General features: G+C 34.6%; 1 protein-coding gene and 1 long non-coding RNA gene across 8 annotated transcripts; both read left to right on the top strand.

The window, feature by feature from the left end:
- The first annotated feature begins 468 nt into the window (after nt 1–468).
- Nucleotides 469–3,989, top strand: LOC113775385. 7 transcript variants are annotated; one of them, XR_003468872.1, is made up of 7 exons: nt 469–541; nt 914–964; nt 1,151–1,244; nt 1,549–1,736; nt 2,088–2,261; nt 2,342–2,815; nt 3,349–3,989. It is a non-coding gene; the product is annotated as an uncharacterized LOC113775385 (long non-coding RNA). The 7 variants fall into 7 exon arrangements; XR_003468871.1 differs by having other exon boundaries at nt 2,342–2,407; nt 2,640–3,989; XR_003468876.1 differs by having other exon boundaries at nt 1,151–1,248; nt 2,342–3,989.
- A 5,738-nt stretch (nt 3,990–9,727) lies between these two features.
- LOC113763255 (COP9 signalosome complex subunit 2) lies at nt 9,728–16,939 on the top strand. The gene is made up of 12 exons (XM_027307015.1): nt 9,728–9,846; nt 9,998–10,090; nt 11,015–11,093; nt 12,116–12,356; nt 12,435–12,509; nt 12,586–12,720; nt 14,432–14,619; nt 15,312–15,380; nt 15,467–15,557; nt 15,658–15,792; nt 16,319–16,431; nt 16,528–16,939. Exons 1-12 carry the CDS (start codon nt 9,837–9,839, stop codon nt 16,616–16,618), a joined length of 1,320 nt encoding a protein of 439 aa, XP_027162816.1. The 5' UTR covers nt 9,728–9,836; the 3' UTR covers nt 16,619–16,939.
- The last annotated feature ends 2,854 nt before the right edge of the window (nt 16,940–19,793 follow it).

Here is a 19,793-nt window from a genome sequence, read left to right on the forward strand (position 1 = left end):
TCTCTTTCTTTCATTCTTTCTTTCGTGCATTGGTCTTCAGACTCTTCACTGGAAAGCTCCACCAACCCCAACCACTCCAGTCGTCCTCTCCCCTTTGTTTCTCCTTTTCCTTTTTTAATCAATCAATCATCTATGCCTTTTGCTAGAAGCGATGGACTTGAGATGACCACTCAGTCCTATCCATTCTTTAGCCTTTCTCTGTCATACATTACCCATTGTGCATTCCCGAAGTTGTGGTCAATATGAGATATGTGAAGAGATCCCCATCAAATTCAACTTTCCTATTCTCTTCTCTTCTTCCATCTCCCTTTTATTACGGGAGAATAGATGGTGAAAAAATCAGTTGAGCAGAAAAAAATGTTTTGATTAAAATAAAATAAAGGAAAGAGGAAAAAGTGTTGATTCTTCTAATTCCTCCACTTTCTTATGCCCGAGTTCTTTTTGTACATTTTTTTGCTTTCTGAAGAAACCGTGTTGTGGGTTTTTTTTGTTTTTTCCCAATAGAGCGAGGGATCAATGATAAAGGAGCCATCTTTTTCAGGTTTGAGGTTATGTTTAAGAGTTTTTATCAATGATTTTTTAAATCAATAGCCTATTGTTGTTTTTTTGCTTGAACTATTTTTATTTATCGGTAGCCTTCTTGATTTTCAAGTTTAGAAGAGATTTTTGCAGTTTTTCGGGACAAAAAACAGCTTGGATGAGTTTTCAGGAAAATTGCCTCGGCGAGTTTCTTGCTACAGATTTATGTGTTTTGGACTATTATTATCTAAGCACTTTTGCTTCGTTGTCTTTTTTTTTATGCTGTTTTAGACATTTATTTTTTAGAAGTTTGGCTTATAGTTTAGAGTAATTTCTGTGTCTTGTAGTTTTGTTACATCTCTACTTGCTTCAGTTTTGTTCTTGACATGTGCAGGTGCTGGCTAATATGAGGAGAGAATGTGGGCTGAATAATGTGACATGCAAAGTATGGAATGGTTTTTTATTTGATAGTAGTAGATTTTAACTCGCTAGCTTATATGATGCATCTTCAGTTCTTCACAGATAAATGATGCATTGCATACTTAGTTTCTATATCAAGACCATAATCTGACGCCACGTTTGACTAGAGCCCAATAAACTTATAACTGGTCATATTTATATGTATTGCAAGGTGCTGGGACTTACATGGGGTGTTTGGGATGAACAGATATTCACCGTGTGCCCAAATATTATCCTTGGAGCTGATGTCCTATATGAAACAAGTGGTAGGTTTGTCCCTGTTTTTCTCTTCCCAATATAGTGACTTTTTTGGTTTTGTTTCACATATCACTTAACTGGAAAGATGTTTTTACCACGCATGCACTTTGAAGCATTTGATTATCTTTTTGCTACTGTGACATTTTTGCTCCAGAATTCTCCCTCTTCGGTTTTTATAACAACTTACCACAACAGAAGGTGGTTATGGATTTTCAATTCCTGATTTTTTCTTGGCTAAAGGACATTTGGTACCGCGCTTGGGTGTATCACAGGTTTATGTTAATTTTTTATTTCTCTTTTTACTGTAAACAGTGGGCATCACCTGATTGAGTTCTTGATGGTTAAATGGGGATTGAAGTGCATGAAACTTCTAGATGGGTTTTCATTCATGCCAGCTAACAAGGCATCTGGATTAAGTGGGAATACACAGTTGGTAGACATAATTTTGGATAATAACAAACTAAGTTAGCATATGGTCGTGATGCTTATTGAGAAAAATGGTAAGATGCGATATATTTTTTTTCTTTGTTCTTTCTCTTTCTCTCTCTCTCTCTTTTTTTTTGCCTTCTTGAATGACTATTAAAATACATGGGTTAGGGATGACATTAACATGTTACACTATCTGTTCCCCCCTTGTTTTTATTTATTGCTTCACTTCTGGAATTAAACTAAGCTTGATGCTGAATTGAACTGTGGACCATAAGCAATTGTTTTGGTTTTTGTAATTTTTTTATGTCCTGTAACAAGACCACTGCAATCCTGTATTGCATATTCTTTCTGTTTGTTTCTACTTCTGCATTTCCTCATTCTTATGGTTTTTATTGCTGAAGCATTTCCTCAATTTCGAACAGTCTTTTAGAGAAATGGTTGCAATGTGCTTGGTGAAAGACTTAAAAAAGAGGCCAACTGCAGAGAAACTGTTGAAACATTCCTTTTTCAAGAATGCAAAGCCTCCAGGGCTTTCTGTGAAAAAACCCTCTACTGACATACCTCCGTTGTGGAATCGTGTCAAGGCAAATTTGAGTGTATGTCATTTTAATGGTGCTATTATGGAACTGCTAACCATCATTTTATTTTCTAACGCTTTACCCACTAAAAATTGCAGCTTAAGGATGCCGCAGAACTAGCTTTGAAGAAAATGCCTTCAGCTGAATAGGAAGCATTGTCACAGGTCTGGGGCATCAGAAGAATTTACTGGCTGTTTGATCTTTTTCATTCTGAGTTGTCAAAGCTCTTTTACTCTTTGAAAGGGATTTCTACATTTAAAACAGTGGTATTTTTTCAGGCAAAAATAACAAAAGATGCAAATATTTAACTGCTGACCTCCTATTTTCTTAACATCTTTTTTCTGTCTTCTTTTTTTCCTTTTAGGTTTCTTATTAGTTTGCTTTCATGTGTTGTAGGTGCAAGTTTGGAGATTTTGTCTTGGATCACTAACTTTGCATCATTTTTTTTCGTTTTTATTGTTTAGTTCTATGTTTAGCTTCTTTGTTACATGTGTTGTGCTGCTTTGGTTTCTTGCTCTTCACATTATCCTCAGCATCCTCTTGCCTACTACTACTGTTCCTTCAAAAAACAGGTATTCGTTCTTTACCTCCTTTTTTTTTCTTCTTATTTTTCCTCCAGTGACATGTTATAGCTGTGATAGTTGATGTGAAACATTTTTTATGATTCTCTTTTATCATGCATGCTACTTCACGTTTATCCTACAGGGTGGTTTACATGTCTTGCATTCCATTTTTTTCCTGCTTCCTAAGATTTGATGGAACTACATATATGGGCAAACATAGAGAATGGAAAGAAATGAACTTTATCTGTGATGCCTTCTTCAGATGAAGATGCGTCAGAAAAATTCTGAATTGAGAAAACATGACTATAGAGTTCCAGTTTAAATGATAAAATTAGTGAAATTGATTCATGTATACAACAAGGGAATATGCTTCTTATACACTACGGGAAAAGTTGTTTTAAATCTTGATTCAGTCCACAATAAGGGAAAGCTACAGACAGTAAGCAAAATAGATTTAAAGTTCGTCCTCAATTTTGTTTTGAACTTGGTATATTTTTTTCCCCATATGTTTTTTACCTCAAGTATACATAATTTGATTTTAGTGAACTCTAGACAAAGATTAATACGGCACAAGTATCATCATCGATGAACCAAAATTTGTTCAAAACTTACCTGAAGGTGTGTGCTTCTATCAAGTAGTTACCAAACAAAACAACTATAAATTTGTAAGTTTGGGGTATTTTTCATTTCGTTCTTACCATTCATATTAAATCACGTTCGTAATTTTGTCTAAACAACAACAGAAAGTTCCAACATTTGTTGGATACTTCATACATAGTGACCTGACGCCTTCAATTACTTTGAGAACTGGAAGGAAAACAATGACAATTGAAATGCGTGAGAGGCAGTTTGCAGATAGCTGGGATATCTTTCTGATTGAGCATCAATTGTAGCCTGGAGAAACATTAGTCTCTGTTCCTGATAAAAGAAGTTCCACCTACACTTTCCTCACCTTTGATAAGGATGGTGTAGATGGTCAATTCCCATGGTATAACATGTTCTAACTGTACTCCATAATAGGGAATACAACAACTTTGATGTATCTAAGTAAATATCTTCCTCGGATTGTGTTTGTTATTCTTTACCAATTGATATAAGCATTGCATTTTCGATGTATTTGTTTGTTTCTTTTCAATGTACTCTATGAGGCTTGCTAAATAAGACGTTCTTGCTTTCTAAGGCATATCATTGGTCCATTGCAACTTAAAACTTATCTAATGCATAACATTTGTATGCTATAATCAGGTTGATGTTTTCTTTTCATTTGGAAAACTCCAACCTTTAGTGTCAACATTTTATATATAGTATTTGTCGATGCCATTAAATCTTGGGCATGCTCAAACTTTAGTGTCAACTTGAATAATTTACGTAGATTATATGAACTCTTATGTTGTTCACTTCTTTTCTGTTATCGAATTATTCTAAATTTCACTTTCACGTTGATTGAGATCATCTACCTTAATTTGAAATGCTCAAATATACAAGAAATGTGCCAAGCGACCTTTTCAAACAAGCTCCTTTTGTATTTAACACTGTAACTATATATTTGGGCATAATTATCCATCCACCGCGCATCGCGGTGTCCCCGCCTAGTCGTTCAATAAGTGTGTGATGGGCCTAACGGCCTTTTGATAAAAAAAAAAAAGAGTTTTAAAAGCACTTTGTTTGTCTCCTTTGTAATTTTTGGAAAAAGAGAAGCACAAGAAATGTAGCCAATATTATTTAAAGGCTTAATTGCAAAATAATACCCTCAACTATTTTTGGTTAGAACTATACTCCTCAAACTACTAATTACAGCAAATTTCTCGCATTATTGTTTAAATGAAAAAATATCATAAAAGTGGTGTGAGTTGGGGGATGGTTCTACATTAAGGGTCGCCGGAAATGGTAACAGAGGCTTTATTAAAAATTATTTTAATTTCTTTTTTTTTGGGCAATGCAATTTTTTTTTTTTTTTGGGAAAAGCCTTTGCAACTTAGCGGCGAAGACGAGGCCGTTACTTTTTTTTTTTTTTTTTTAGGGCTTCGCCGCTCATAGCATAGTTCTTTAATAAGGAATCGCGGCATATTTCATATGCGGCAATTCCTTTTATTTTATATATTTTTTACTAAAACATTACTAACCCTAAAACCATAATCCCTAAACCCTAATATAAACCTTAACCGTGGAAGCCTAAAATTTAATTTACGTACAAAAATTGTGCTAATTTCATAAACGGTGATTAAGCATTCTGTTAGATGAACATAAAATTTATCCAAGTCATACTTTTTTTAAAATTTTTTGGTTTTAATGTTAATTTAAATAACGATAAATAATGTAGCATTGAACGATAAATAGGTACAATAATTAGCACATGAACTTGAATGAAACTAAAACAGAAGGTTTGACAAGAAAAATTCTTAAAATTTGAATATCACCCCACCAACACGCATCTTGCCCTTATCGTGTGGAGTGATAGAGCAATTATATTTCTAATGTATCAATCCGTGTGGTAGATCTCGTCCCAATTGTAGCCGCTCGGACCTACAACAATATCACTCAATCCACCACCTTTTTCGGAGAGAACAATGATAGATAGTCTCTCTATAGGCAACAATGGCTACTTGAAGATGAAAAAGAAGATTTTTTTGCGCCCGGGGAGGGGGGGGATTTTGATATGAGATTGTGTGAGAGAGATAAAAATATTAGTCTGAAATTCTGAAGTTGAGATTCTCGCTTGAGTGAACAAATCAGTTATATAGAAAACTATTTACAAGATACAATTATTGTAAAATTATATTGATATAATTATTTTTTTATATCAATGATCTACAACTACTGCATTTAAAAAATATATATATATATATTTTTTTTTTCTAACGGCGCAAATCAACTTTGCGGCTTCTAAAAAAAATTTCCCTTCCCCGCAAATATAGTTTGCGGCGATTTGTGGACCATTGATCAACTGGATCAAGAATAAGACAAGAGTCCTATGTGTCGCCTATCGCTTCTCCCACGTGCGTTCTACAAGCAAGGGCATCCATGCGAGTATGCATTCATTCTACCCGTTCCCGTTCCCGTGTCCACAAAGAGCAGAGGAGTTGGTTAGTGTCCTGTTGATCCCTTGCACCAAGGCAGCTTTTTTAGAATTGGCTTATGGACCTGGAAAGAAGATCCACCTACTGCAAGCAGGCAAGCTTGCGGAAACATAAATGCAACGTCGCAAATTGAGTTTGCGGAGATGATTGTGAGGACTTTGAAAAAAATTTTTTTTTTCTTCAACGCCGCAGATGAAGCTTGCGGAGATCCTTGGGCTGTTGATCAAGTGCATCAACGGTCCACAAATTTTGGCATGTGTAGTATTATAAAATTAAAAATTCCTTCACTGCAAATTTTGAGTGCAGCAGTTGGATTATAAATTTTTTTTCCTTTACCTTCAAATCATTACCGCTGATCATAAATTAATCAACGGTCATTTGCGGGTTAAAATAAAATAAAAATTCTACCGAAAATTTTAACTTAAAGTATTCTGAAGCAGTTGAAAATAAAGGCAAAAATAGGTTGGAATTTTTTTTTTGTTGCGCCTATATTGACATCTACTGCGACCCTTATATCATCCATACATCCTGTACAACACGACTTTTGTGACAATTTTAAATTTTAACAATATTTTGAGAAATTCGCCACTAATTATGGCACTTAACCATCTTAAACTATTAATACATGGTTTCTGCCAATTTTGGTGGCAAAGAGAAAAGTAGCGGCTAGGAGGAAGACAGGATGTTTTGGTGGGGAGATAAGCCTGGTTGAAGAACAAAATTTGCACAAGTAAACAATTAGCTGGATCCCACTTGGACAAGTTGCCATGGAGTAATAAGCTAGGCCTCACTCAGTCACTTGTAAAAATGGTTTTATCTTACACAATGCTCACTAACCCTTATAGAAAAGAAAGCATGAAATTTTTTTTTATGGGTAAGAAAAGAATGAAAAATATGAATATGCAAATTAACCGTTAAAAATTAATATTACAAAACAATGGAAGGCGAAATAAAATAAAATGTAAGGTGAGCTTTATAAAGGGTAAATCTAACGACAGTGCCTAATTAAGATAAAATTTAGGTATTGAATGAGTGTTTCTTTTGAACTGTATGTATACTAAATAAATTAATAAATTATTAATTTATCGATTAATTAATGTCTCTTTAAATTAATAGAATTTGTGTGGTCGCAAAGTTATTAATTTATAGAAATTTTATTGTAATTTGTATTAAGGGAACTACATAACATTCTTTAAATTGACAAATTATGAATTTCATTCAATAACTTCAAAGCTAATTAATCATGTAGCTATCAATATTGCTAACTATGATTTAGGGCTGCAAATGAGTCGAGTTGAGTCAAGATTTGGCTTAATCGACTCGAGTCGAATCGAGTTTTGACTTAGTTTTATCAAATTCGAACTCGAGCTCAACCTCGACGAGTTGCCAATTTAAACCTTGAACTCGAAAAATAAAAAGTAATTATTTTTATTTTTAAAAAAATAAATAAAATAATATTTTTTCTTAATAAATAATAAAATATTAAGGATAGATATGTAATATTACTATTAAAATAAAAGTATATATATATATATACACTTGATCTCGTGAGAGATCGAGTTCGATTTGGCTAATTCGAGCTCTAGTCGAACTTTGACTCAAGACGCTCGAGAGTGGCTCGATTGTTCGTTTGCAGCCCTACTATGACTGCATTAAAAAAAAAAAGGAAAGAAAAAAGTGTCATACCGAGTAATGGTGCAAAAATATAGTACTAATGCGTACTTGCTTAAACTCAAGATCCCTTTTGGTTAGACTATGTTTAAACTCAAAGATTATAACTCCTTCTTTGTCTTTTCTAAAAGTGGAACAATAAACAATCTTCACGTCAAAAGTCTTGCATGGATAATAGTATAATATCAAATGATATACTTGAATTCATGGTAAGAACAAGTAATTTTTTTTTTAACAGAGTAAGATTTAAGATGTGAAGAACGGAATTTGAACCCAAAACTTCACAATTCTGTGACCTTGAGATATGCAAAATTTTATTCTAATGTGTATCCATATCTAAACCTGTTTGAATGTGCAATGCTTTTGTTAACAAAAAAAATACTTTTAGGTGATAAAAGGGCATTCTAAGTTTTTGGCAAACAACATTAATCTTTTATTCAAAAGGTACTTTTAGGTGATAAAAAGGCATTTTAAGTTTTTGATAAATAACATTAATCAAATTTGGAATAGAGTTTTCAGTCTCGTAAGTACATTTTGTATACACCTCAAGATTGGTGCTTTTCCAATAACTTATACTTTAAAAAGAATAAAAATCTATCCCTTTTATCGTGAATTATGAACTAAATAAAGAGATAATTACATTTCAAAAATTTAAACTTACATGTTATTTAATTCAATAAGCACTTAGTATTTTATTTGTTGTATTTTCCACATTACTCTAATGAATAGTCAAACAAATAGGAATAAAACTAATTTTCTTTTCATTTTTTCTAATACAGAGCAAGAAACAAACCAATACTCTCATTTGCTAATAAGAAGGGATGAAAAGACAAACAAATTAAAAGGGTAAATAGGCCAAGAGGGTTAACTTGTCTTCTCCATCCCCCATCTTCCTTCCCCATGGCTAAAAACAACTAACAACACCTCCTCTTTTCTTTGATCTCCTCCACCACCCCGTGCTTGCTCCTCCTCTTTATTTCCTCAAATTCTGCTCGTCTCCACCACCAAATCCTTACTCATGGACGTACTGGTGGTGGCCGACAACCCATTGGAGTCAATATCAGTCAACCATGCAAGCAACCCGTTACAGTTTCCAATGGGACCTGTATGTAGTTCTCGTCCTTGCATAATAATAAGGTCGGGGGGATGGGTTCATCTGGCTCTTTATTATCTTAATCAGGGCCTCCAACAACATGATCCTACACGAACTCCTTTAGGTTGATCTGGTAGTCTTTTAGTTCCGGCTTTGAGCTACTGTCCAGGATCAACAATTGTAATGTCTATATTGCTATTATCGTTCTACGTGCTCTTTTAAGTGAAAGTTGGTTTTTCGTAATCAATTTGGTGAGTTACTAATGCTTATTTTGGTCTAGAAATGATTTGGTGTGATAGTTTTGGTGGATGGTCTTTTTGAGATTCTTATAGTTGTGATTTCAATGTGCAGAAAACTGTTGAAGAAAGATCCTTCTACTAGTTTCGGTGGTGGTTGTGGCGGCCGGCTTAAGGTGGTGGCGCCGCCGTAGTGGCCGGCATAAGGTGAATTCTTGCAGTTGCGATTTTAACGTGTAGATATTACTATTGGAGATTGGGTTGTGGGAGTAGAGCTACTTAGCCTTCTTTGTGTATCCTTTTATTAGTTTCGGTGGTAGTACTGGCCCGGCTTAAGGTGGTGGCGCCGCCGTAGTGGCCGCCTTAAGGTGGTGGCCGCGGCGGCGATAGAAGAAAGTTAAAAAAAAAATGGCAGGGGAAGGAAAAAAAGGTAGAGAAAAATCTAAAGGGCCTTCTAGGCAATAATACATTTCTTGTGGGGTTGGTGTGTAGTCCTTTTAGCTGAGATAACAAATTTGCAAATTATCCCAATTGAAACAATGTGCTAAGAATTTCTTACTCTAAGCCTAAGGTGGCAATAATATCTTCAATTGATAGTTTAAGGGAGTATAGTTCAAAGCAAAGGTCGTTGAAGGGAGTATATTGCAATTAATCCTTATTTAAAAGTGGAATTATTCCATCATAATCATCATCAAACTGTTTTTTTTTTCCTAAAACTTTAGGGAATAATTTGATCCGCTCCCAAAAGTTGTGGACCAAAATTGCAAATTTCCCCCAAAGAGGAGTATGTATTTGCAATTTTGCACAATTGCGCCTAAATCAAATTACTGCTCCTGCCCTATATATACTACTAGATTTACCCAGCTCCCATTCGCTTTCACAGCTCTTCAAAATCAAAATCTCAATCTTGTCTTTTGTTTTTCTTCCAATTTTGTGTACAGTTTAAACTAATTATGGGCTCAGGTGAGATTATGGCGCGCACTACACGCACTGAATATAGCTAATTACTCTTTTTTCTAGGGTTTTCGGATATAGCTTCTTCTTTAGCTAATTTTGATTTTTAAAAAAAAATCAAAATTTGCCCATTTTTTTTGTAATTTTTGTTTGATTGCAGATGCGGATATGGAGGATTATGGGTTTGAGTACTCAGACGAAGACCCAGAAGAGCAGGATGTTGATATTGAGAATCAATACTACAACTCTAAAGGTTTTCTTCTTTTTTTTTTTTACTTTATCTTTTTTTGAAGTATATATACGTGAAATTTGATTTTGTTGGCTTACCTGTTTGGGCTTTAGGTTTTAGGGTCTAGAAAAGCATTTTGAGGAGTAGAATGCTTGGTACTTGTAGGTTTTCTTTCCCCTCTTTTTGTTCTGAGAAGAGTATTTTGTCTATCTTTAGAACCTTTTATATGGAACACGAAGAAGTGGGAAAGGCAGATGAGAGTAGTAGTGATCGATATGAGATAATAGGTCCTATGTTTGCCAGTTGAATGGATGCTAATAAGTGGCCAATTTGTTCACTGTCTTTTACCTTTTGTGCCGGATTATATGGTTAGGGAAATAGATCAGTTTAACTTCCGAACGGGCATATCCAAAGTTTATTGCTTTATGATATTCACGACTATGAGGATAAATAATACGCATACAGTTATTTAGAAGTTTCTAGTTTATTGACAATTTTGATTCCATTGGTACAAATGCTCAAGTATTGGATGGACATATGCTGTTCTTTAGAACTTAAGGGCTGATAGAATGCGAACATACTGGCTTAATTGTTGTCTTTTAGGATTTAGTTGCTACAGAGAGAAGTGAGGTTCTTAAGTTGGTGACATGTTGAAGAACTTATTTTAACCTGAATGGAACATAGGAGTTTGGTGAGTTTCAAGTTCAAATTCAAAGCTTGGAATTCTAGAAATAGAATATGACATCAGCAGGAACTCTTTGGTATTTCGTCATCAAACACTAATAGTATATAGATGGAGTTGGATTTCTGAGAACATGTCTGCTCCTGCATTATTGTAGCTGTTTCAGTATTTTTCTTGTGGCTGTGTCCTTGAATTTATTGGTTTTGTGTTGCTTCTGTCGCATTTTCAATTTTCCATTGAGCTGTGTCAACAATTTCTGTGTACAGGCATGGTTGAGACAGATCCAGAAGCAGCGCTCGAGGGTTTTGCTGAAGTAGTCCGCATGGAACCTGAGAAAGCTGACTGGTGTGTAGCTTAGGATAAATTTTCTTTCAAGCTAGGGTATTGCAATGTTTTTTCAAAAGTAAAGGATAAGTTTGACAAGGATAGGATATGTTGGCAATTTGCTCCTTTGTAATTCTTGCAGAGGGCCCTTTATATCACTGGTTTCTGTATTCTCTTGCATCTTATTCATGAAACCATTCTTTGTGCCTGTGACCTTAGAGATATTTTTTTTGCTGATTTGATTTGGTTTATGTTATTTCCTGTGCATCGTTTCATACACATAATGCATGTTTGGCACAATTAATGACTTTGAACATGCTTTTGTGTTTTGCTGATCTATTGTCACTTGTTAATTCTTCATTTTGATATTGAGTAGTGCATATATAACAAGGAATATTGCACTGTGTTGAAGATTATGTATGGTCTTGGATCATTTATAATGATTATAATACCAGGATTTCCCTATTGAAAAATATCAACCTTAGCCAGTAATTGTTAAGTGTTGTGAGGAGAAGGCCCATTGGGATTGAAACCTCTTCATTTGTTGTTTGGTGCATGAGCAGTGGAATGCATGATGATGTAGGGTATCAGGTTACTTGGAAAGGTGTTAACTATGTTCTTTCTGTTTCTGATTGTCATCTAACCATGTGTATCGTTAAAGGGACTATTATAAAGTCTTAGCTCTCGAGAAAACTTCCAAGCTTTCTGACATGGAAGGAAGCAGGATAGTAGCTCTTCTTGTGTGATTAATTGTGAATTCACTCAATTAGTATATCCTTTCCTTAGTGCAACCAGCAACTCTTTTGCTGTATGTGGCTGCACATGCTGGACTCTGCTATTTGTCATCAATCTGTAGTGGGAAATAGTCTTTTAAAAAAAAAATTAATAAATTTGGATTTTGAGTGCCCTTTTCTCATGTATAAATGGTGAGATGAGAGTTTTTTCATGCATTACATTAGTGTTTTGTTATTGTTTTGATTTGCTGGCTCGTTTTTGTTTAACTTGTGATTAGTGTGACTAAGAAATTCTTTTCCTATTTTCAGGGGGTTCAAGGCATTAAAGCAAACTGTTAAGCTGTATTATAAACTGGGGAAGTACAAGGAAATGATGGATGCTTACCGAGACATGTTAACTTACATAAAATCAGCTGTAACACGAAATTACAGTGAAAAGTGTATAAATAATATTATGGATTTTGTGTCCGGATCTGCTAGTCAGAACTTCGGTCTTCTGCAGGAGTTCTATCAGACAACTTTGAAGGCACTTGAAGAGGCTAAGAATGAGGTCAGATGTCAAATTTTTTTTTCAAACATTGAGTGATTTCTGCTCTCAAGGATATCCATTAACTTTTTTGCGCTGCAGAGACTCTGGTTCAAGACAAACCTAAAGCTTTGTAAGATATGGTTTGATATGGGTGAATATGGCAGAATGAGTAAGGTATTTTTTTCGTACCAGTTTTAGCTAATAAGTATATTCTTTTGGAATATAAACATAATTCAATTCCCATGATTAGATTTTGAAGGAGCTTCACAAATCTTGTCAAAAAGATGATGGCTCAGATGATCAGAGAAAGGGAACTCAACTTTTGGAGGTGTATGCTATTGAAATTCAAATGTATACAGAGACCAAGAATAACAAGAAGCTGAAGGTTTTTTGTTCTTTACTTTGTGCTATCTTTTATGAGTATAGATCGTGCTAAAACATTTTTCTGGATTTATCTGCATCTGGAGTGTTCTTTTCATATGAAATGTCTTTTTGGTTATCTTTCCTTGATTGCTTCCCTGGGTACATAGTGGTAGATTTCTCAGAATCATTAGGGTATCCATATGTTACTCTCTTCAACTAAATCACTTTTATTATAACATGTCAGCTAGATTGTTAAAGCTAATGAAATTGAAAAAGGCAGAGCACATAGTAGAGAAGAACAGGCCATGTTTCCAAGTATGCATGTGGTTATTTTGTGTGAAGTCTTGTTGAATTAATGAAGTGAAATGTCTCCTTTCTTTATGTTCTGTTTCTCTTTTCTCTCATGTTTTATAGGCTTTTTTAATGAATAATTAATTGCAGAGGAGTTGCAGAATGCTTTCATAAGCAATAAAGAAAAAGAAAATTCTTAACTAACAGTTTTGGAGCCTATACCAGAATGGAAGTTCAAATTATTAGGTCTTCCCAGTGAGAAGCACTTATGTTATAACTACCATTGACCAGCAGAAAAATTATTTATTGTCAAAAAATAAGGGATGCATATAAATTGGTTCTGAACTAAGTATTTAAAAGAATTGTGGCTAACTTGATTATTGTTGAAAGATCAGGCATGTATATGGAGGCTAAGGTACTTGTACTTTACTTTTAAAGTTAAAAAAAAAGGTAAAAATTCAGGAAAAAAATACGACCATAGCAAAGTTGCTATTAGGATATCCAACTTTGAAGATCAGGTTCTATAATGGTGCAAGTCACCCCCCAACCTTTTTCAAACATGGTTATCAACTGTCGATTGTCAAGAATCCTATTTGATAGAAGCTGTGCTAAACTAGCCATGGGTCGCTAAATTCATGATCTGAATTCGTAAATGATGTTTTGCTGGAATTGGCTCATTAACTGAGGGGAGGAAATCTTGTTAATGAAGCATTCAAGAGACTAAACAAAGTATTGCACCAATTTCTAGACCATACTTGATATCCCACTCATTCAACTGCAATTGCAATTTGGAAATCAGAATCAAGACAATAGCTAGAACATGGCATGTAATACCTGCATACAGTTCGAGGAAAGTTTCATCTGCTAGTTGTTAGTTAAACATATGCAAATTCTTCTTTATGGATCAACATTGAAAATTAAACAACTCTACTTTTCAGCAAAGTTTGAGGGTCCAAATTGTTTGAAGGTTCTAACTTTGGAGGACCAAAAGTGATATAGCCTTTGATATTATCTAATTTTTTTTTCATGTTGTTAAATCATTAAGCCTAAGAACGTTTTCAAATTTTTATTTCTTATCAAAATTTAAGACAGGACAGTTTCATCTGTTCTGTGAGTGATTGCAAGATGGAAGTGAGGCTAGTTTATGTTTCATGAGGCCCTATAGGAAAAGAGAATGTCACCTTTGGCCTGCAATTGTTGTCTTCTTATAATAGTCTTTTAGCTTGTGGATGTCGACTTGATCCATAGGTGTCAATTTTGTTGAGAATTTTCTTTATAACTATTGGTAAACACAAACATTAAAGAGTTATCAGAAAATGGCCAAAGTGGAGGATATTTGATAGTTTTGGACTAGGAAATATTAAGATTGTTTGTCAAATATCTGATTCTTTGTAATCAATCTATGGACATATGAGAATCATGTGAATGTGTTTTCATTGCAGCAACTATACCAAAAGGCCCTGTCAATCAAGTCAGCAATACCTCATCCCAGAATTATGGGGATTATTCGTGAATGTGGTGGGAAAATGCATATGGCAGAGCGGCAGTGGGAAGAGGCGGCTACTGACTTTTTTGAAGCTTTTAAGAACTATGATGAAGCAGGAAACCACAGGCGCATTCAATGCCTCAAGTATGTCTAGATACCCTGCTTTGCTGATGACATTGTTTTGCATTTCACTTGTGATTTTTTGTGCCTGTCATTGCTTGTTCTTACACACACAGCTTTGGATGTCAATTCATACAGGTGGTTTAGCAATACATTCTTTTATATTGTCCCACACTTTTAATATAATACATAAAGGAAGAAGAAAAGGATCTGGGTTTTTTCCTCTTTTTCTTGCTATACATTGGAAGTAAACTCAAATTTAGTTAGTCCTGGCAACTGTTTGGGTCTGGAGATGAACTTGATTGAAAGATTGGAGAAATGTTGTTAATATCAGATTTATAGATCCAAATAATACCCAATTGTGATAAATCAGTGATAATGTATTTAAAATGGATTCTGTCAGGACTACTCCTTCCAAACTGAAAGGCCCAGATCCAGTAAGCAATTAAAAACACCTTTTGTGTACCAAGCGGCTGGTGCTACACTGTTGCCCATAGCTGGTCTGTATCTGTAAAATGCGTGCACAGACCATTACACACTGAACTATTAAATCAGAAACCGTGCTATTTTGCCCTGAACTATTAAATTGTTTATACGTGTTGAATGTTGAATGGCAGTAAGTCTGAGTTAGAGCATGAATACTATTGCTAATAGTAATTGCAAATTAAATTTTTTTCATCAATAATGTGTTTTTTGTATCATTTTTTCTGTTGCAGATATTTGGTTCTTGCTAATATGCTGATGGAATCTCAGGTTAACCCGTTTGATGGTCAAGAAGCAAAACCGTAAGATCAATGAATTGTGTTCTAAATGTAATCTATGAACAACTCGTCATCTTACGTGTTATTTGATGTCTATTACAATTTCTCAGGTATAAGAATGATCCAGAAATATTGGCTATGACCAACCTTATTGCAGCATATCAAAGGAATGAAATATTGGAGTTTGAGAAGATTCTCAAGGTGAAACTCTGCCATGTTTACATTATCTACATCTCTGAGCGCTATATTGAACATGCTTTTGTTATCTGATTATATTTATCTCGTATCTGATATTTTGCAGAGCAATAGGAGAACTATAATGGATGATCCTTTCATCCGAAACTACATTGAAGATCTTCTGAAGAATGTCAGAACCCAAGTCTTGCTCAAGCTCATCAAACCTTATACAAGGATACGCATACCCTTCATATCAAAGGTGATAACCAGGGTTTTTACGTTTCCTGCTAGTTCAAAAATTTTCTTCCATATGTTGGCTCACTGGTGATAACGACTGGCTTTATTAGATTGAGATGTGATAATATATTTTAGTGTGCAATGAAACTTATCCATGCAGTTCTGCTTGAACAAGGTGCCTTAACACATCTGCATTTTTTGCATGTTCAGTTTCCATTGATCTAATGGTGAAAACTGGTATGCTTGACTCTGCTAGTTAGGGTGTTGGAAAAAGTGGCATTGTGCTTGTGGATTTGAATAATGTTGTCATTTAGCTAACTGAATTTGTCTCGAAGAATTTCTTACTATTGACGGTAATGCAATTGAATCTACTAAAACTATTAACCAATTTTTGCAACACTTGCGCTGAATGCGACATGGTTTTGTATTGTTCTTTCCTGAGCTTGTCATTTTGGTTTGACAACGTGCAAGAAGAGAGATTTCATTGAGATCACATTGTTTCCTGCTAGCCTTTGCCAAGAACCTAATTGAATTTTGTTGGCATGCAGGAGCTTAATGTGCCAGAGAAGGATGTTGAGGAGTTGTTGGTTTCCCTTATCCTGGATAATCGGATCCATGGGCATATTGATCAAGTGAATCGGCTTTTAGAGCGTGGTGACAGGTTGAGAACTGATAATGCTCTTCTTTTTAATTTTGGGAATGAATTTTCGTACAATTTCTCACACAAATTTTGTTGGTTATTGAAACGAAAACACAGTTCAAAGGGTATGAAGAAGTATGCTGCAATAGATAAATGGAACACACAGCTCAGAACTCTCTCTCAAACCATTTGCAACCGAGTATGTTGAGAGGCTTTTTCAAGTAAAATTGGTGGTAGGTTTTGTTTCATAGAGAGTTGGTGGCAGGTGGCAGTGGCAGGTGGCAGGTTTTGTTTCATAGAGAGTTGGCTTTCTCTGAAATGAAGTTTTTCCTGGAATTGTCATACTTTATCCAGTTGGTACCCCCACTTGCAAAAACTGAATTGGAGTTTGGTATATACAAAAGACGATTTGTGGAGCTTTAGATATAATATTGCAAATAAACAATTGAATCCTTTTGTCTCGGATGTTTTTTTCTGCTCATTTGCTCAGAAAAAATAAAAAAAAGTGCTCTTTCATGAGCAAGTATTATTATTTGCCTCATTATGTCTAAACAGCTTCTGTTTCCAGATCACTCGGTTAACTTCTAGAATGCTTTGCTTTTAAACATTGCATCCAATTTTGGGGTTAAATCAAATGGAGGTGACCTAATTTCATGCACGGATATGTTGGATAACTATATGGGGCTAATTTAGCAATTCAGCAGGGTGGCTAAAGTTATTTAGGTGTGTGGAGCAAGCAACCTCAGTGTTTATATGAAAAAAGGGATAATTTGAGAAACCTCTCCTGGGGTTTCTAACAATCTCACTCGCCTCTCATAACGCTTGCAATTTATCAACTACCTCCCCTGAAACTAAGTAGGTTGTATCAAATCTAACCTAATTCAAATGGATAAACAATACAAAATATGCATCAGGAGAGAAAAAACTTCATTCGACCTCTGTCGTTTGAGATTGTCCTTAGTCACATAATTTATGCTGAATGGTACACAGCCATATAACAAGAATGGAATTTTCATGAGGTGTATTTGAAACTGATGGGAAAGGCAAGGTTGCTATTACATTTTGGAAGCTAAAAGCCAATGGCTCTTTGTGCAACAGCTTGTAACGGTAAAAAGCAATAGTACTCTTACCAACTTCTCTATATAACTGCAAAATGAAACTGTGCCCCCCATGGGCAGCTCGGACTTCGCGTTCTTAGTTAAGGCGCCGGTCCTGGTTTCGATTCCGCGCTTGGGCTGCCTGGGGTAATTTCCTGAGGATCGGTGGGGCCCGCTCTCCTCAGGGTTAGTAGGATTAGTCGGGGTGAGACCCGGACACCTTCCAACTGAAAAAAAAAAAAAACTGCAAAATGAAACTGCAACATATGACAATGCATCTTGTTGAGTGGTTGCTGAGCTAAAGTAAAAGGAAAAAAAAAGAAGTTATAACCTGAACCAACTATATTTCTCACCAAGGTAATCAATCACTGATGACTGTAGCTCTCATTATCACATCAATCATTAAAAGGGCATTTTTTTTTTTGGGGTGCTCTTTCCCTAAACCGAAATTAGGAATCAATTTTGCATCCAAATTTTAGTTTAGTTAGTTAATCCTATGTATTACTGGCTTAACTAATTATGTCAAAATAAATTCGGAATATGTGATAAGTTATGAGGGTATTCCTATCAATTCACCACCACAGATATCACAATTAGGGCCCAATAATCTGACAGGAAGGTAGCCGATACTTTGCAAACCGTAGGGGAGGCGAGTGAAACTGTTAGAAATCTCAGGGAAGGTTTCTGAAATTATCCCATGAAAAAATTATCGTTTCCCACATGGATTAAATTGGATTACTGAAGGCTGGCTCAGGTCCAGGATAGACTAATCGATATAAATAAATATCATAACATGTGGAGGTCATCCATGAATATGACTTGTTCTCCTGCTAAACTAGGGGAAAAAAAAGATGGGGTCTTTTTAAGCATAAGTTTGCAGTTTTCTACAAGGGTGAATTACAAGTTATTCCCCTAATATATGCCATAATTTTCAGTTTACTCCCTAATCTTTTGTTTTTGTGTCACTTTACCCCTAATAGGACAAAACTACACCTATTATGGTGTTACTTTTTCTTTGAATAAATTTTGTATAAACTAACAGTGTATACTATATCCAATTAGATGAGTGACACATATGACAAATTTATATTTTAAATTCAAATTTAAATTAGTATTCATGCATTCAAATCTGACAATGTATACACTACACTGTTAATGTATACAAGATTAATTTTCTTTCTAAAATTTGTATTCTTTTATATACATAAAATTTGTATTCATCTAAGAATCAATTTTTAATTGAATTTGTGGTCTATTTGTCAATTTTAGATGTAGATATTCGACATTAATTTGTCTCTCTTTTATTTGTTATAATCCATCCTAACCAAAAAATTAGGATGTCGATTGTTGAATTTACAAACACGAAGAAATTATATATACATATTTTTCTTATAATTAGCCAATTACAAATCAATTACATTTTAATTAATTTAATCTATTTTTCAATCTAAGAAGTTAAAAGAAAAATTTTTATTCTATATCCTAATATATTCGACAATTCAAAATAAATTATTCATTTTTTACAATTACGTCACACGTCGATTATTTGAATATTTCTATTAATATATTACACGCACAGAGAAAACACTTGAATAAGTGGAAAAAAGGCGATACAAACTGGGGGGAGGGGTGTGTTCGTATGAATTTTTCAAAGATTGTATAATTTTTATTTGAACTCTATAATATTGATGTGTTGGCTTTCACATTTATTGTCCATTATGTATTCAGACAATTTTTTTATTTCATATCATTTTTCTAAAATATTAATACGTATGGTTTAACGGTTGTGAATTAGACATCCATGCATGTAGACCTCCTCATGTTCTAGGTAAAACTAACTATTATTTACGAGGAAGGGGCTAGGGCAGTTGTGTATGACAATCATCCGAAACGATTAAAGGCCCAAATTTGCCAACAAAGTAAGAATTGAAAATTTTTATGTAAATCTTGACGTAATTAAATCAATATGGTTCACATGAATGGTAACTGAATATAACATCTCTTATTACAAATGTGTACAAGTAGTTTTAAATCAATTACAATGTATTAAGCATTGTTATACTGTTTAAGAATAATTGTCCTAACAACTATTGCTATTGCTCTTCCTCTCCCAGTATTCATTAACTCAAATATATTTTCATTTCAACTACATAGTCCCGAGTAGGGTTACAAACGAATCGAGTCGCTCGCGAGCATCGAATTCGAATCGAGTTCCAAGATACTCAACTCATTAGTTCGTGAGCTAGATCGATTTTATATATATATATGTGTGTGTGTGTGTGTGTG

This window comes from Coffea eugenioides, chromosome 1 (genome assembly GCF_003713205.1).
Source record: "Coffea eugenioides isolate CCC68of chromosome 1, Ceug_1.0, whole genome shotgun sequence".
Taxonomy (NCBI): Eukaryota; Viridiplantae; Streptophyta; class Magnoliopsida; order Gentianales; family Rubiaceae; genus Coffea; species Coffea eugenioides.